The sequence below is a fragment of the Schistocerca serialis genome, chromosome 1 (genome assembly GCF_023864345.2).
Source record: "Schistocerca serialis cubense isolate TAMUIC-IGC-003099 chromosome 1, iqSchSeri2.2, whole genome shotgun sequence".
Lineage (NCBI taxonomy): Eukaryota > Metazoa > Arthropoda > Insecta > Orthoptera > Acrididae > Schistocerca > Schistocerca serialis.
This window is the reverse complement of record NC_064638.1, coordinates 222,005,425-222,022,649: the sequence shown is the minus strand read 5'-3', so window position 1 is coordinate 222,022,649 and position 17,225 is coordinate 222,005,425. Positions and strand designations below refer to the sequence as shown.

General features: G+C 39.2%; 1 protein-coding gene across 4 annotated transcripts in view; it reads left to right on the top strand.

Annotated features, from left to right (window-relative positions):
• Nucleotides 1-17,225, top strand: part of LOC126466274 (leucine-rich melanocyte differentiation-associated protein-like) — a 29,686-nt gene that overhangs the window by 1,136 nt on the left and 11,325 nt on the right. For 2 of the 4 annotated variants that reach the window (XM_050096374.1, XM_050096375.1), the window contains exons 2-3: nt 11,605-11,782; nt 15,585-15,711. In XM_050096374.1, coding sequence (XP_049952331.1) covers nt 11,607-11,782; nt 15,585-15,711 — 303 coding nt within the window. In that variant the 5' untranslated portion in view covers nt 11,605-11,606. Of the gene's footprint in view, nt 1-11,600; nt 11,783-15,584; nt 15,712-17,225 lie in introns of all 4 variants that reach the window. The other 2 variants (XM_050096373.1, XM_050096371.1) reach the window with 1 other exon arrangement.

The window sequence follows — 17,225 nt, the reverse complement described above, 5'->3', positions numbered from 1 at the left end:
ATCCGCATTTGGTAAAAGTCTTTCATCCCCTAAATGACTCGTATAACGTAAACTTGTAAGAAAACAAATTATGACTGACTAGAAGAAGCTTTTAAGTTGTTTCTTATTATTGTTACCCGTAACAGGTCCCCTTTTAAGTGTTCTTATGTTTTGCATGTAACACTGTGTTTCGTGGATTGTGACCCAGACAAAAGAGAGCCTATGTGTGTAATTAGTTGAAACCACTGTATTAGCAATGTGTGCTCATTATGGACAAGAATTAGTACAAAAATTCAAAGACATTTTCAGGAGGAAAATTCAGAACGAAAAACACACAGTAAATATGTAAAGAGAAAATAACTCTATATTCATAACACCACTTCAAATTATGATTGGTGTGTGAACTAGTAATTATTTGTAATTTAGTTATCCAGGTGTGAAACTTGTCAGTTGATTCAAGCCTTAATTCTGCTTGCTGGGGAAATGTACACCAGACCAAAACAGTTTCCAGGAAACAGAAGGCAGTTATAAGAATAATGAAACAAACAAGCGGCAGAAAATCAGGTAACCCGATCCTTGAAGGTATGAAATATGTTACCCCATCCGTGCATTTATCTGTTGGAAGTAGTTAGTCTATGCCAGAAAAAACTTATACTGAGATTTGAAACCTATTTCCTGAAAACTAAATTGGCCATGTTTACTGTACCGGAACTTGAAACAGTGATGTACATGTGATCACTGCAACATCACACTATGCAAAAACAGTGTATATCATGTATGAATGAAACTGTACAACAGATTACCAAGATGTGACTGCCTACCTACTGCAAAGCTGCTACAATTGAATCCCACAATATCTTATGCAAAAAAAAAGGTAATCGACACTTTCAATTGTAAAAAAAATTGTAAGTATACACTGTTTCAGTCAGCTTTGTAATTACTCACCATATTCATCCAATTTGTTATAAAAATTTTAATGATGCGTGTTTGATGATTGAAAAGCCAACAGCTAAAAAGGTTTTATATCCAAAATCTCATGACAGTAGCCTATATGTACTGAAAAAGAGATTTATATGACAAATTAAAAAAATGGGGAAAGTAGACATTGTTGCAGTTTATAATTGGGTTTACAACAACGCTTAATAAGAAATTCACAAGCTAAATAAACTGATAATAAGCTACTTATTAACAGCCCATAATAATCTAAGGGTATCATACAGTACTGCACTTTAGTTATCCGGCAGACATTACTCAACAGACTGTCTGAATCAAAGGCCTGTCAGAAGTTTGACTAGAGTGTTGTAACACCCCCCCTCCCTCCCCCCCCCCCCCAAAAAAAAAAAAAAATAAATAAAACGAAAACCACCCTTGGTGGTACTGATAGACTTAAATGCCCCCCATAACATGGTCTGATAACTACTGGTAGACTTAAATCCCACCCATAACGTGGCCTCATAGCCTGAGGTCTAGGTTAAATTGGAACATTATAATTTGGTTACGAAGTGGCAAAGCTTAAGGATATGAATTCGAGATAAATATTTTAGTAGGTTGTACTGTAGTATATCCAAATTTATATGTTCATATAAGACCCTTATCATCATAAAAAATTTTAAAAAAGTGTTTTTGCTCATTTTATGTGCATTCATCGTACATTAGCAGAAGAGTGTAGATGTCCATGATTGGAGTCCATCTCAACACAATTCTCTTGTGTGCGTCATTGTCATGTACAATAAACTACCGACATTTCAGATGACCAGCGAAGGCTGTGTGCAACAGCATGTAAAACATTGCTAATTTTGTTTCTTGTGATGCAGTCGCATTGAAATCATACACCATCTATGGAAAATGCATGTGTGGCCACTACCTAATTATTGGCAAAAAGGTCATATAAAAATTATTTTAGAGCTTCGCTGGTTTTTGTCATTCAGGCATCAAGTAGCAAAGTAGTACATAGAGACAGATGTTCTCCCTACCACTAGCTGTAATTCCAAGTGATAACTTGTATTGTTCAAAAATCCAGCATTTATGCATCTTTGCCTGTTCCACTACTGTCTAGTAATCTGAAATTTTTATCCATATTTTGTTAAAATTTTGAGTTTATATCAACTGCGAGACTGTGTGCCTAATCAGAAAAATTTATCCAAAACAAAGCCAAAGCATTCATAAAGCTGTGTAATTGTATAAATAGTTTCTATATTTATTTGTTTGTCATCCGCTGCTCGTGATCTCATGGTAGCATTCTTGCTTCCTAAGCAGTGGGTCCCGGGTTCGATTCCCAGTGGGGTCAAGGATTTTCACCTGCCTTTAGCTGACTGGGTGTTGTAGTGTCATCTTGATCGTCATCATCATCATCATCATCATCATCATCACTCCCCAGTACGGTCGTAGGAAGGTAACAGCAAACCACCTCCATTAGGACCTTGCCTAGTACGGCAGTGCGGGTCTCCCGCATCATTCCCCTAGGCTCTGTCAAGCAGCATGGGACTTCATTTCCATTTCCATTTGTTTGTCATTTAAGAATTCAGAACATTTAAGATGCATTACAGATATAATTGACGTATATAAAATGTACACAAGCTTGGATTGGATTTTGAGGAGTATGGTGCAGGAAATTGGCCATGGTCTTTTCAATGAAACCATTCCAGCATTCATCTCAGCAACTTGAAGAAACCGTACAAAATTCAAATCAGGATGGCTGGATGGGGGTTCAAATGCACTCTTACTGAATGCCTTAATATCGTGCCACCTCAAGTGGAATTCATGTGAAAAGGAAACTAGCAATCAAACCACATGGACCCAGAGCATGTACAAGAACCACAGACAGTAATGTTACTGAAACACGAAGCTTAGTTGCATTACACATTTGAGAAATATCAATACACGAGCACCAGCAAAAACTATTTCCTGCTTAACTATTCTTGAATTGAGTGCCTTTGTGTGGTGGTGCTTTGGAATTGCATCAGAAACAGCAAAATCAGATAAACAGCGGAAACATTCTGGTGCAAAAACACACATACTAAAGATAGTACACCTGGTGTGAATTTTAAAATTTTTTCAGTGAGTTTATATTCAACCAAAAAAAAAATCTTGCGCTTCCGGTCGTCATCTAATTCATACACAGTATTTTGACTAGGTACCTGCCAATCATCTCCAGGTGAGCCATCAAAGACTGAGGAAGACTTGCTCCATTTTGCAATATAAAGTGCAATGCAAGTACTCTGTGCATGTGTCAAAATCAAGTTTGCAAATGGACCACACTGTCACTGGTGGAACTGTGGATGTCAGCTGTCCTCTGCGTTACTGCTTGCCACGACTGTTGGCGCATTCTGTCATCTTCGATTAGAACAAATTGTGGAGATGACAGGGTTCCATGCACTGTCAAACTTGTAGCCCCTACCTCAGTTCACCAGCTTTCCGACCAGGTGTACCTCCATGGATTCTTTAGTAATTGGATCCCAAAAAGATGTTGCTGTGGTCAGAATCATAATTCTATCATGCTCCACTGAATGTTTAGTGGAAATACAGTTTTCGGCAGTAGTAGTCTTGCTTGGTTGCTAAACACAAGTGTAATATTGGTGTTCAGTGCAGCATTCTTTAACAATGTGTGGTGTGTCCTGTGTATGCCATACCACACTGAAAAGGTATTTTGTAAATTCCAGCCTTCTGTAATAACAAGTTGTCCTTCACTGATCCCAAAAAGTCTACAATTGTGGAGGATGGGTGGAAAGTCACTTTCACCTGAAATTACTGAGTAAGGTGGTGTAGTGGGTTTTTGTGATTTCCCAAAATCGCTCCAGGCAAATGCCGGCATGGTTCCATTAAAAGGGGATGGCCGATTTCCTTCCCCGTACCTGACACAATCGAGCTTGTGCTCCGTCTCTAATGACCTCGATGTCAGTGGGACAGTGTTTTCAGCTTCGTTACTGTGTCATTAGATGTTTTATTCTCTTTCTGTATTAGTCTTTTGTTATATTCACATTTGTTGTTTATTAATAGTGTTAATAATAGTAGTTACTTCCCTTGTAGAGTAAGTTTGTGATTATTGTAGTCAGGTTTTTAACATCTTCTTATTGTAGTAGCGGAACTTAGAAAAAGTAACATTTTACCATGAGTGAGAAGTGTGGGCTTTGCCGTAGGTTCATGAGTAGTGTATTGCAGTGTGAGACTTGTTCGAAGTATTTTCACTGGGGGGAATGCAGTGGGGAAGCCAGTGGGCATTCTGGTGAGATCCTCTCCTGGAACTGCAGGTTATGTAGCAAGAGTAAGTTGATAGAGGAGCAGGAGTGTAAGATCTGTGCCCTTCAGGTGCAGTTGAAAAACGCACAGGAGGAGCTAGATAGGATGAGGAGGGAGAAGGGGGTTGGGGAGTGGGAGCTGGCTGTTGGCAAGAGATCTGCTAGGAGAAGAAGATTTTCAGATAGTTTTACTATTGGTGTTTACAATACATATGACCAACTGTCAGAGTCTAGTGGAGAGGAATCCCTAGTAGCTGTAGATGTAGGAAGTATGCAGCAGACCTCAGTAGTTACGGTGGCTAGAACAGTTGCAAAGTCGAAGTGGAAGAAGAAGGTTCTGCTGTTAGGTAGTTCTCATGGCAGAGGTGTAGGCCAGCAGTTGCAGGAAGTGCTGGGTAGTGAGTACCAGGTCACCAGCATTGTGAAGCCTAATGCAGGATTGGCTCAGGTGACTGTTAACATAGGGGGGTTATGTAGGGATTTTACTAAAGAGGATCAGGTAGTGATTGTGGGTGGGGCTGGTAATAGTATTGATAGGGATGGGGATTATAACATAGATGGTGATCTGGAAAAGATAGCCACTCAGACTGGCAACACGAATGTGCATTTCGTGGAACTGTTTCAGTGTCATGATCGGCCTCGTCTTAATACAGCCCTCAGGTGTAATAACATGAGACTTGGGGGTGCGCTGATGACAGAAAGCATGGGTCACATTTCAGTGGTGTCGGTGGAGTCTATCAGCAGGACGGGTTTCACTAGACATGGCCTGCACCTCAACAGGTATGGGAAGGGGAGGTTGGCAAAGCTTATAGGTGACAGCATAGGTGGGGTTGATGGGATCACTCATGAGAAAATTCCTGCAGTAGTGGGTGTTAGAGCTGCACCTTTTTTAGATTGAAGTCAGCTGATAGGTATTCCTGCTTAAGGGAAGTCTCTCTAACAAAGGAACCACTTTTGACAAAGCTTAGGTATCCGAGTAATGAGGGAATTAGTATATTTCATCAAAATATACAAGGTGGTGAACTGCTTATAGATGTTGACTCTGAAAATATTGGTATATCTGAACACTTCTTAAATAAGGAGATAATTCAGAGGCTTCCTTTACCAGGATACAGGTTGGCTGGCAGCTTTTCGAGGAGCTCTTTGCGGTGTGGGGGAGTAGCCATGTATGTGAAAACGGCATCCCATTTGAGTCAATTGATGTTTCAAAGTACTGCACTGAAAAGGTGTTTGAATGTTGTGCAGGTGTGGTTAAATTTAACGGAGCTAAACTTCTAACTGTTGTTATTTATAGATCCCCAGACTCCGATTTCACAACATTTTTGCTAAAGCTAGAGGAGGTTCTTGGTTCACTTTATAGGAAATACAAAAAGTTAGTTATATGTGGTGAGGTTGGTTGGTTGGTTTGGGAGATTAAAGGGACCAGACTGCGACGGTCATCGGTTATATGTGGTGACTTCAATATTAATTGTATAAGTGATTGTGCAAGGAAGAGGATGCTGGTAGACCTCTTTAATTCAAATAATCTTATGCAAACCGTATTCTTTCCAACGAGAGTGCAAAGGAACAGTAGAACAACCATAGACAACATTTTCGTTCATTCCTCATTACTAGAAGGGCATTCTGTTAGCAAAAAGGTGAATGGCCTTTCAGATCATGATGCACAAATTTTAACTCTAAAAGGTTTTTGTGCTGCAACACTTGTTAAATATAGTCATCAGCTGTTTAGGAAAGCTGATCCAGTTGCTGTAGAGACCGTTGTAAATCTTATCAAGGAACAAGAGTGGCAAGATGTTTATAGCGCTGATACAGTAGACGATAAATATAATGCTTTTCCCAAGACTTTTCTCATGCTCTTTGAAAGTTGCTTTCCGTTAGAACGTTCAAAACAGGGTATTAGCACAAACAGGCAGCCTGGGTGGCTGACTAGAGGGATAAGAATATCTTGTAGAACAAAGTGGCAGTTATATCAGAACGTTAGAAACAGTCAAAATCTAAATGCAGCAGCCCATTACAAACAGTATTGTAAGGTGCTTAAAAATGTTATTAGGAAGGCAAAAAGTACGTGGTATGCAGATAGAATAGCTAAGTCTCATGATAAAATTAAAACCATATGGTCAGTCGTAAAGGAAGTGGCTGGTCTGCAGAGACAGGTCGAGGATATAGAATCAGTGCGTAGTGGGAATGTCCGTGTTACTGATAAGTCGCATATATGTACACTATTTAATAATCACTTTCTGAATATAGCAGGTGAACTAAATAGAAACCTAGTCGCAACAGGGAATCATATAGCGCTCTTAGAAAAAAGTGTTCCGAGATTGTTACCTGAAATGCTCCTCCATGATACTGACAAGAGGGAGATTGAGTTAATAATTAAATCACTAAAGACCAAGAACTCTCATGGATATGACGGGGTATCTAGCAGAATACTGAAGTATTGTTCTATGTATGTTAGCCCAGTACTTAGGCATATCTGTAACTTTTCCTTTAGGAGTGGTCGGTTTCCTGACCGATTAAAGTACTCGCTAGTGAAGCCACTTTATAAAAAGGGAGACATTGATAATGTTGACAATTTTAGACCTATTTCTATGCCATCGGTGTTTGCTAAAGTTATCGAGAAGGTTGTATATACAAGGTTACTGGAGAATTTAAATTCACATAATTTGCTGTCAAATGTTCAATTTGGTTTTAGAAATGGTTTAACAATTGAAAATGCTATATTCTCTTTTCTCTGTGAGGTTTTGGACGGATGAAATAAAAGGTTGCGATTGCTAGGTGTTTTCTTTGATTTAACGAAGGCTTTTGACTGTGTTGACCACAAAATATTACTGCAGAAGTTGGACCATTATGGAGTAGGGGGAGTAGCTTACAGTTGGTTTGCCTCTTACTTTAAGAACAGAAAGCAGAAGGTAATTCTCCGCAATATTGAGAGTGGTAGTGATGTTCAGTCCCAATGGGGCACTGTTAAGTGGAGCGTTCCCCAAGGGTCGGTGCTGGGGCCACTGCTGTTTCTTATTTATGTAAATGATATGCCTTCTAGTATTACAGGTGATTCAAAAATATTTCTGTTTGCTGACGACACCAGCTTGATAGTGAAGGATCTTGTTTGTAATATTGAAACAGTAACAAATAATGTAGTTCATGAAATAAGTTCGTGGCTTGTGGAAAATAATTTGATGCTAAATCACAGTAAGACTCAGTTTTTACAGTTTCTAACTCACAATTCAACAGGAACCGATATTTTGATCAGACAGAATGGGCATATTATAAGCGAGACAGAACAGTTCAAGTTCCTAGGCGTTCGGATAGATAGTAAGCTGTTGTGGAAAGCCCATGTCCAGGATCTTGTTCAGAAACTAAATGCTGCTTTATTTACCATTAGAACAGTATCTGAAATAAGTGACACTTCAGCACGAAAAGTAGTCTACTTCGCATATTTTCATATGCTTATGTCATATGGTATTATTTTTTGGGGTAATTCTTCTGATTCAAAGAGGGTATTTTTGGCTCAAAAACGGGCTGTTCGAGCTATATGTGGTGTAAGTTCGAGAACCTTTTGTCGACCCCTATTCAATTGTCTGGGAATTCTGACTTTGCCCTCACAGTATATATTTTCTTTAATGTCGTTTGTTGTTATATTAGCCTATTCCCAAGAGTTAGCAGCTTTCACTCAGTTAATACTAGGCAGAAATCAAATCTGCATGTGGAATGCACTTCCTTGACTCTTGTGCAGAAAGGAGTGCAGTATTCTGCTGCATCCATTTTCAATAAGCTACCACAAGAACTCAAAAATCTTAGCAGTGGCCCAAACTCTTTTAAGTCTAAACTGAAGAGTTTCCTCATGGCTCACTCCTTCTATTCTGTCGAGGGGCTCCTGGAAGAGCTAAAAAATTAAGCAAATTCCAGTGTTACATTGTTGATTTTCTTTATTTAAACTTAAGACTTGTCACCTGAATATGTTTTTTTATATTTCATTTTATCTGTTTCTAATATCTTGTTATAATTTCATGTATTGACTTGTTCCATGACCATGGAGACTTCTCCTTAATTTGGTCCCACAGAACAATAAATAAATAAATAAATAAAATAAACATTAAACCCAATCTTCCTTTCCTTCCCTGAAATTTACGGAGGATTCTTGCTATTTTAAATGAAATATTGCCCACAAAAGAAAGAAAAGCTAATGATTTTGATAGCATCTTCACCTCGTTATCCACTTCCTGATTCTTCGTTTCCGGACACTGTCTTTAGGTTGGTGAACTCTTCAGGCAGACTATCCAGATATGAGAGTGTGAGCTCTGTGTATGAGCATTTTAAGCACACACACACATAGTTTGCAACGAGTGATGATAACTTTACACTTGCAAATAGTGATCTGTGTGAGGGGGCCTATGATAAACTGAATACCCCAGAGAGCTATATCATTCTTTCATCAAACCAAGACAGCTTTCCCTATTTCCATAGTGAACCGAATGATGATATGAACGGAGTTGAGGTGGTGAAGAAACTCTGTCGATTTATCTCCTCCATGCGGCCACACTATGAAAGATCATCCACATACCTCCAAAATATAGTTGGTTTAAGGGCAGCTGATTCAATCGCCCGCTCTGTGAATTCCTCCATAAAAAGGTTGGCCACCAAGGGAGACAGAGGGTACCCGTAGTGAAGCTGTCAGTCTGTTCAAAATGTTCTTGGTTGGACACAAAGTGGGTTGAGCATGGAGCATGCCAAAACAAAGCAATGAAGTCCACCTGAAACTTTTTTTCAATTAGTACCAAAGATTCTACAGTTCTGACCATTTGGTTAGCTCTGATGTCATCCCTTTTAACAGAGGCCTCTCACACAGATTCTTTGACGCTGCGCGGAGTGGCTGTGTGATTTGAGGCACCATGTCATGGATTGCGTGGCCCCTCCCGCCCGAGGTTCGAGTCCTAGCAAACTATCCTAGCAAACTACGAGCATGCTTAAAACACTCACACAGAGAGCTCACACTGTCTCAGCTACAGAGCCTGCCTAGAGAGCTCACTTAAAGGCAGTGTTCAGAAAAAAAAGGATATTCTATCCAGCAGATTAACAGGGCACTGTCAGTTAAAATCGAGTATCAGGAAGCGGATAAAAAAGAGAACATGCCAGCAAAATCATTAGCTTTTCTTCCCTTTGTGGGCAACATTTTGTTTAAAATAGTAAGAACCCTCTGTAAATTTCCGGTGAAAGTGATTTTCTGTCCACCTTCTGGAATCGGGAAGGACAATTTGTTATTGCAGATGGCTGGAATTTGCTGTTAATATGGTTGTTAAAGTCGAATGGTTTATGTAGCACACACCACACGTACTGTGAAAGAACACCGCACTGAACGTAAATGTTGCACTCGCCTTTGCAACCAGGCAAGTCCACTACTGCTGCAAGCTCTATTTCCACGGCATGTTCAGTGGCGTATGATAGAACTACGATCGTTACAACAGCAACATTTTTTGGAACTCCATTATTAAAGAATCCATCCCTGGTGGAAAAGTTGGCTACCAGCTGGACAGTACATGGGACCTCATCGCCTCTGCAGTGTGTCGTGATCAAAGACAACAGAGTGCACCCACAGTCGTGGCAAACAGTAATGCAGAGTACAGCTGAATTCCGCTGTTCCACCAGCAAGGGCGCTACCACCATGAAATGTGGTCCATCTGTCAACCTCACTTTAATGCCTGCGAGGAATACTCACAGTGTGCTATATATTGTGGAACAGAGCACGTCTTCGTCAGCTTCTGATGTCTCACCTGAAGATGACTGGCAGGTGCCAGTTGAAATATTGTGCTATGAATTAGACCATGATCGGCTGCAAGCCTGAAACTTGTTTGAATGTTAGTACACCTGCTACCAGGTGTATGTGTTGACAGTGGATTGTAAAGTATGACACCAGTGTTACATATTTCTGTGTTTGAGTTGTTCTTATTAGGTCTAAGCCGAATGAGCTACAGTAAAAATGTATCATGGCTATGATACAGTTAGTTTGTAGTTCTCCAAGTTTAGCTCTGATCATCAGCGCACATTTGTACAGCAAATTTTGCAAATATTGACATAATGTGACTTGACATTTGTAATCGAATTCGACAGATTTGTTCCAGAACAATCCGCTGCAAAAGTAATAAATGAGTTTCTTTATCTGTGTCATTGGCATATGTGTTATTAAATAGTGCTGCTGCCTTGCTTACTCAGAATTCCCTGACTATTTGTAAGTGTTGTTATGCACATGTATAGTGTAAAGTTCAGTTGTTGTGTTTGTCGTCTTTCTGTAATTGAGTGTTTCGTGCTCTCTTTCTCTTTTCTCATTTATACTGTACTCTGACGGCTGAACTAGTGAAGCCTCTCCTGTAATTTAATATGTAGCTTCAAATTCCATGCACTCTCCATTGATTTTTGCCCATCACTGAAGACTACTATCTTATGTTAAAAGAATGTGTGAAGCCTCTTTTATGATGAACTGAGAAATATTCATTATATCAGAGGCATGCTGCTGTACAATTACAGTCAGTATATAAAATTTTAATACTTGTGATTTGTCCAGGCGCAAAATATTTAAACAGATTTCAGCAAGTTGCTGACAAATACTCTTAAGAAAAGTATTTGCTTTGATTATTTTATGTAACAATTTTTTTGGCACACATTACACCATCCGACAAGAAATCCAGTGGGCTCTGCACAGGCTAATGATTTCTTTGCAAATGCCGCTGACTCTGAGAGGGCAACGTTGAGAAAGCACTGCTAGCACAACAAGAAATCACTGTGTAGTTCATTGTCTTTTTTAGTAAATGCAATAACTCTGAGGAAGCTAAATTGACTAAACAGTGCAAATGCCACAAGAGATGAGGTGGTAGTCACAAAACAATGTGATGGACTGGATTTCAAACCTGTAGTCCTGCCTTTACCCAGCTGTGGGACATTAACTATGCCATTGGATCAAACCTCACAGATTGATGCAATGCTTGTCACTGATTCTTCCCTGCTGCTGTAGATAAACTAAGCTCACACCATCCTTTCTGTCAGAGTCACTAGTCTCAGCACCATAGGAGACTATGTGCAGAGTTTGAATGGAAAGAGGAGAAAAAAGTAGCTAGTTAAAGTTCTGTGAAAGTTAATAAGTTATGCTGAGATGACATTAATTGGTATCCCACTGCCTGCAAAAAGCAAGGATCCATGTTTGAATGCCAGTCTGGCACAAAGCTTCCTTGTCACATAAAATCAGTAATTCGTTTCTTACCTCTGTCCAGATTCTCTGTACAACAATTATAGGCAGAAATTAATGGGCAACCCTTGAGACGTTGTTAATTTTACAACTTGTATGATTTGAATAACTTTGGCATATTATTTACCATATTGTCTAACCTTCTGTTTCAGTAAGATATGACATCGTTAACAAGCCATGTTTATGTGGATCAGCGAGATAATGCTGATATAACACCATATGAGAATGAACGGTTGTCACTTGTTGATGAAAACCTGTCACATATGCCCTATAATGTGGTTGACAGTTATGGAATACTTTTGAAGATTCTTGATCTTACTCGTAATAAATTCAAGTGAGTATTGAAGCCTAAGTGTAATTTTTGTACCAGATACAAGGTAATAAAATAGTTAATGAACTTCATTGAAAAATATTTTTGTTCTTTTTGTTATAAAATGAGTAAAGTTAATAGGAAAGTATTTAAACCTGTTTATACCATTACCTGCTTTGACCCATGAGAGTCTCAAAGTGCAAAACATAGACCACTCATCAAAATCTACGTTCACAACAACTAAGATTTCATATTCTCTGGGTTCGCCAACTCTGTCTCACTTTTATTCTTAACTTGACCATACGCTACACTATAGATTAATATGTCACTGCAACCTACTTTCCAGAAAATAATGGGAAGCAAAACAAAGTCATGGATCAAAGCTGACATCTGTTATCGATGGGTTTAACGTGTGTGGTTAGATTCCAGTCTTCCCCTATTACCAAAACTTTTGTTCATGGGCCTACTATGACTGTAACTCTTAGGAAAGAGTCTTTGATGTGGGTGATAAATCAGCTGCAGTCACTTTATAGTGTTTTTTCTTCTAAGTTATTCATATTTTGCAACTGAACTCCATTTTTAAAGGACTAAAGTTAATGTTTTCATCTTGCACCTGTTACAGTTTTCTAGCATTAATCAAATTAATTTTGTGTTAAAGACTCAGAGGAAATAGTAGATAAAATGAATGTGAGGTTATAATTATTAAGGTCGTTCTGCCATTGGATGTTTGTCTTCTGTGTTCTTAAACTCAATTTGTATGAGAATCTTAAATAGTTTTAAAAAGCCAAGAAGAAAGAATCCATCTGCTCACAGTCCACATACGCTCCTGCTTCACAGGCCACCATGTGTGAAAAGAGGAAGATGTTTTACACCTGTGATCCTTTCTAAATGCAAGATGGCTGTTTAAAGAAGATTTTCTTTTCATGGACGTGTCATTAAATTCAAACTTGGAATACATTTCAGAACTTTATTTCTGTGTACTTACAAAGGAATGCCTTATACTCACCCCTAATTTTAGGACTATTTGTTGCACGTGTGCCTCACGATAAATATAATGTATTAAAAATACTGATTCTGTAGTGTATGTAGTATGAAATGCAACTTCAATGATTGGCACCTAATTTAGTTTCAGTAACTTACACTGCATTTAAATGCAAGGTGTGCTTATATGTATATTTTCCATTTATGTATGTGGTACCATCTTGGACTACTTCACACAGATCAATCATCCCGTGTAGATGCACAGAATGTGATATTTCTGCCTTACTTTTGTTGTGGCATCTTGGAATCAGACTGAATAAGTGATTGGATGCAAACTTTTGATCCTGAGAAAGGTTAATTATTACACGGAACGAGTATTTTCCTGGAAAACCTAGGCAAAGGTGTGAGTGAGAGGTCCTTGCTTTAGATTATCACTCTTCTTATCCTGTTACGTGTAGCATTCCCCTAGCAGTGTGTTCCTGTAGCTCCTGACAGGGTCCATTACAGAATGTTGATGATCTGACAGGCAATGCCAAGAATATCCCTCAGATTTTTGGTGTCTGCGTGACAGGGCTACTTCCTGACCCATGGAGGGGTGCTGTTTCAACCACGACAACAGGAAAACACCTTACGTGCCTGTGTAGGTAATGTGTATTCCTATGTAGCTGAGTGTAGGAAATACCTGGGAGTAAATGGTCAATTGCTCTCTCTTCTGCACCTCAAAATCAAGATAGTAGCTTAATTGTTTATTTCTTGTTCAAAGGTTATTACTGAACCATTAATCTTGCTCTCAGAGGAAATCAAACAGGTATACTGTTGTAGGAGACTTCTGAGAATGCCTCTCTCTCTCTCTCTCTCTCTCTCTCTCTCTCTCTCTCTGTGTGTGTGTGTGTGTGTGTGTGTGTGTGTGTGTGTGGGGGGGGGGGGGGGGGGGGCATGTGGATGCGTGGGTAGGTGTGCATTTTGCTGATCTAAGTGTGGATTACAAAATACATCTTCCTATTTCAGAGATTGGGTAAAGCAAAACAAATGAATAATCTTAATTTTGAGCATATTATTTTAAATTGCTGGCAACCCTAGCTAAATTTCCAATTTTGAATGAAATGATCCACACTGGATGTAGAATGCTTTTATGCTTTTTACTCAAAGTCATTGTTGATTTTGCAGCAATTGAAGGCGTGTCCTCAGGCGATAAAGAATCTTTTTAGAAGTCATCACTGAAACGTAACTGTCTTAGAGCCACTCATTATCTTCCACAAAAAGTTGTAAAGAAATACTGCACTAAAAACAGTAGTCCATATTTAAAAGGAAGGATATAGCAAAATCATGCGACAAGCAGGAAGGTAGTTGAATGGCAGCAGACAAGGTAGTACCGACTGCAGATACCTTTCGGCAATGACATTTTAAAAAGATTCTTTATCACTTGAAGATGCATCTTCAGTTGAAGGAAAGCCTGTTGCGAATTTTAATAAAAGTATTCTGCAGCCAGTGGAGATAACTTCATTCAAAATCTTTATTTTGTCACATGTTATTACAGGTAAACCCAACTCAAAAATATACATTTTATCAAATTGTGCCTGTAATTTTAATATGAGAATATACTTTGTCATGAATCATATTGAAAATTAAGAATAGCGGAACTGTATGCCTGGGTAAAGTTAACATTTTCCCAAGAAAATAGTCAGATGCCATTCAATTTATTAAAAGGAAAACCTATATTATTTTTCCAAGTTTTCCTATTATGATACAAAATGCACACATTTTGAGGCTGCCAGTCATGTGGGTTTCAGTTTGCACGTTATTATGACAAACTGCTCGGTTACCTTAAATCTGGATGGTTAGCAAGAATGTTGGTTGTGCTCCGTGTTGGGGTTACTCACTGACTTTTGGGATTAACTGAAGCGTTCAGTAACACTTTGCCAATTCACAACCAGACTGTCACCTTTCAGTCTAACCCATACACTGAGCTACACTGGGGATCAGTGTGTTGCTACATCAAAAGATTTTTTTTATCAACTTTTGTGCCAGTGTTGTTTTGCAGTCAGTTAAACAGTGAACAGAGCCAACATTATTGCTCAGTATGTGCATCCTGCACATTTGTGCTTTCTTTGTTTCTCCTTTATTTCAAGACATGGCCAATTATTCAGCAGCATATTGTTTGCAAAGGAAAGTAAGAATAAATATTTGTAGCATTTTTCTTCTGCAGGTTTTCTGACACACCAACACTAAATTGCTTCTGCAGGTTGTCAGAGGACCAGATGACTGAAAAGTCCACGTACATCCATAGTTTGACTTAATGACGGATGAAATGTGTTCATTGTGTACATCTTTAGTCCACAGGCCACCAAACAATGTATAGTTGTGTAAGTACGGAACATGATGTATCAGAGTGCATACAAAATATACTCAAAATAGAATGACAGAATTTGTGCATACAAATTAGTGAGACTATTGAAAATCGCAATACTATTTCTGTGTTTTGAACAGTTACATCACTGTCAGCATATATAAAAGGTTGTGGTGACAAGATTGATTTGTAATGTATCCTGAGGTCTAGTTTAAGTTACAAGATCATATTTCAGTTGAGTATTGGTGAAGCCAACACACATATCATAGGTCTTTTTGTGTATGCATTACACATGTCATAGGTATATTCGTGTCCCAAAGAAAACCCTCATACTTTTAATTGTCAAAGCCGATGGGCTGTATTGTGTTCTTCAGTACATCCCTCATTAGTTGTGTGAAAACTGATTTGTGTGTCATTTTAAATGTGAATTTGCTACCTACTTTATTTTACTTTAAATAAATTAGTGCATTTAATGAAATGGATCCGTGTTATCAACAGGAATCTGGACTTCTTGTCAGAATTCCCTAACCTTACCTCTTTGATCTTGGACCGTAATGAGCTGGATTCAGAAACTATACTTCCACATCTGCCAAATCTGCAGCTTCTTTGGCTGAATTATAATAAGGTAATTTTGAAAATTTGATTACAGCTATCCAGATTCAGTTGATAATGTTCAATTAACCTCATATATGAGTGGTTTTGCTGTTACTGATAAACTCATATTCAGGGGGAAAAAAACCAGAACATCTTGAATGACTAGGGATAGGACGTTCATATTCACAGGATATGTACATTAGCATGTTCTGCAGAAATGATTAGTGTTTGAGCCATGTTGGCCCTGTGGGTCCAAGTTCAACATCGATATTGTGGCACAACACTACCTGCTGGTAAAATGTATCTGTGGCTCCCATTGTCACTGTAAACTGAAGATAATGGATCAGTGCGACTTGAGCTGATGTACAGATGCCTCGCAGATGTATGCACGACCCGTACCGTGAAATTTGTGAGTGTGAAAGAGGGTGCATTATTTGCATGAGAGAATGTGATGCATCAATCTGGGAAATTGTTGCTCGTGTGGGACAAAGTATTTCGGCAGTGCAACGGGCACGTGCAGAGTGGTTCATGGAAGGTCATAGAACACAAGACGATGGGTCAGGTTGCACCACCCAGACCATCCACCACAAGAAGATCGTCACCTCATGCGAATAGCATTGTGGGACAGATTTGCGTCCCCTTCAGTTCTGGCTCAACAGTGGAACACATTGTACACTATCGGGGGGTGACAGTCTGTTGCCATTTATTACGACATGGGTTACTTGCGCATCATACACTTCCCTGTCTACCTTTGACAAATGTGCAGAAACATACTAGATGACAATGGTGTATGGAAACACATCACTGGGGACAGGAGTTGCATCAGATAGTGTTTTTCGGATGAATCCAGGTTCTGTTTGGTTCACTGCAGACAGGGGGGAGCAGCATCACACTGATTGGATTCGTGCAAGACATACAGTGCCAGCTCAAGGCCTTACAACCACAAATCACACGTAGTGTGTGTCCAGGATGCTGTGACCTTTGTGAATGAATATCCTTCAACCCATAGCCATACCCTTTCTGCAAAACACCCCAGACGTCACTTTTCAGCAAGACAATGTATGGCCACATGTTGCTGCACAAACACGTGCCTTCTTGGTGTCACAAGATGTCAAGTCTTTTGCTCTGGGTCGCCAAATTACCAGACTTATCGCCAGTTGAAAATGTGTGGGATGTATTGAAACGACAGGCACAGCACTGTGACCCAATGCCAACCACCACAGATGAACTTTGAAACCAGGTGAGTGCAGCCTGGTTGGCCATACCACAAGGATGCCATTCAAGCCTTATACACATCAATGGAACAACTCAGGGCCCATGGTGGATCCTGTGCGTACTGGGCAGCAGTACAAATGCTGAACTGAGGTGACTGGAATGCTAATCAGTTCTGCAGAACATTCTAATATACATGTCCTGTAGATATGAACTTCCTATCTCTGTTCATTCAAGGTGTTCTGTTTATTCTGAACATGAAATTATTATATTATCACAGTACCTCTTTCTCTGTATACAGTAGATAATCCCTCTATTACCTTGTATTCTTTT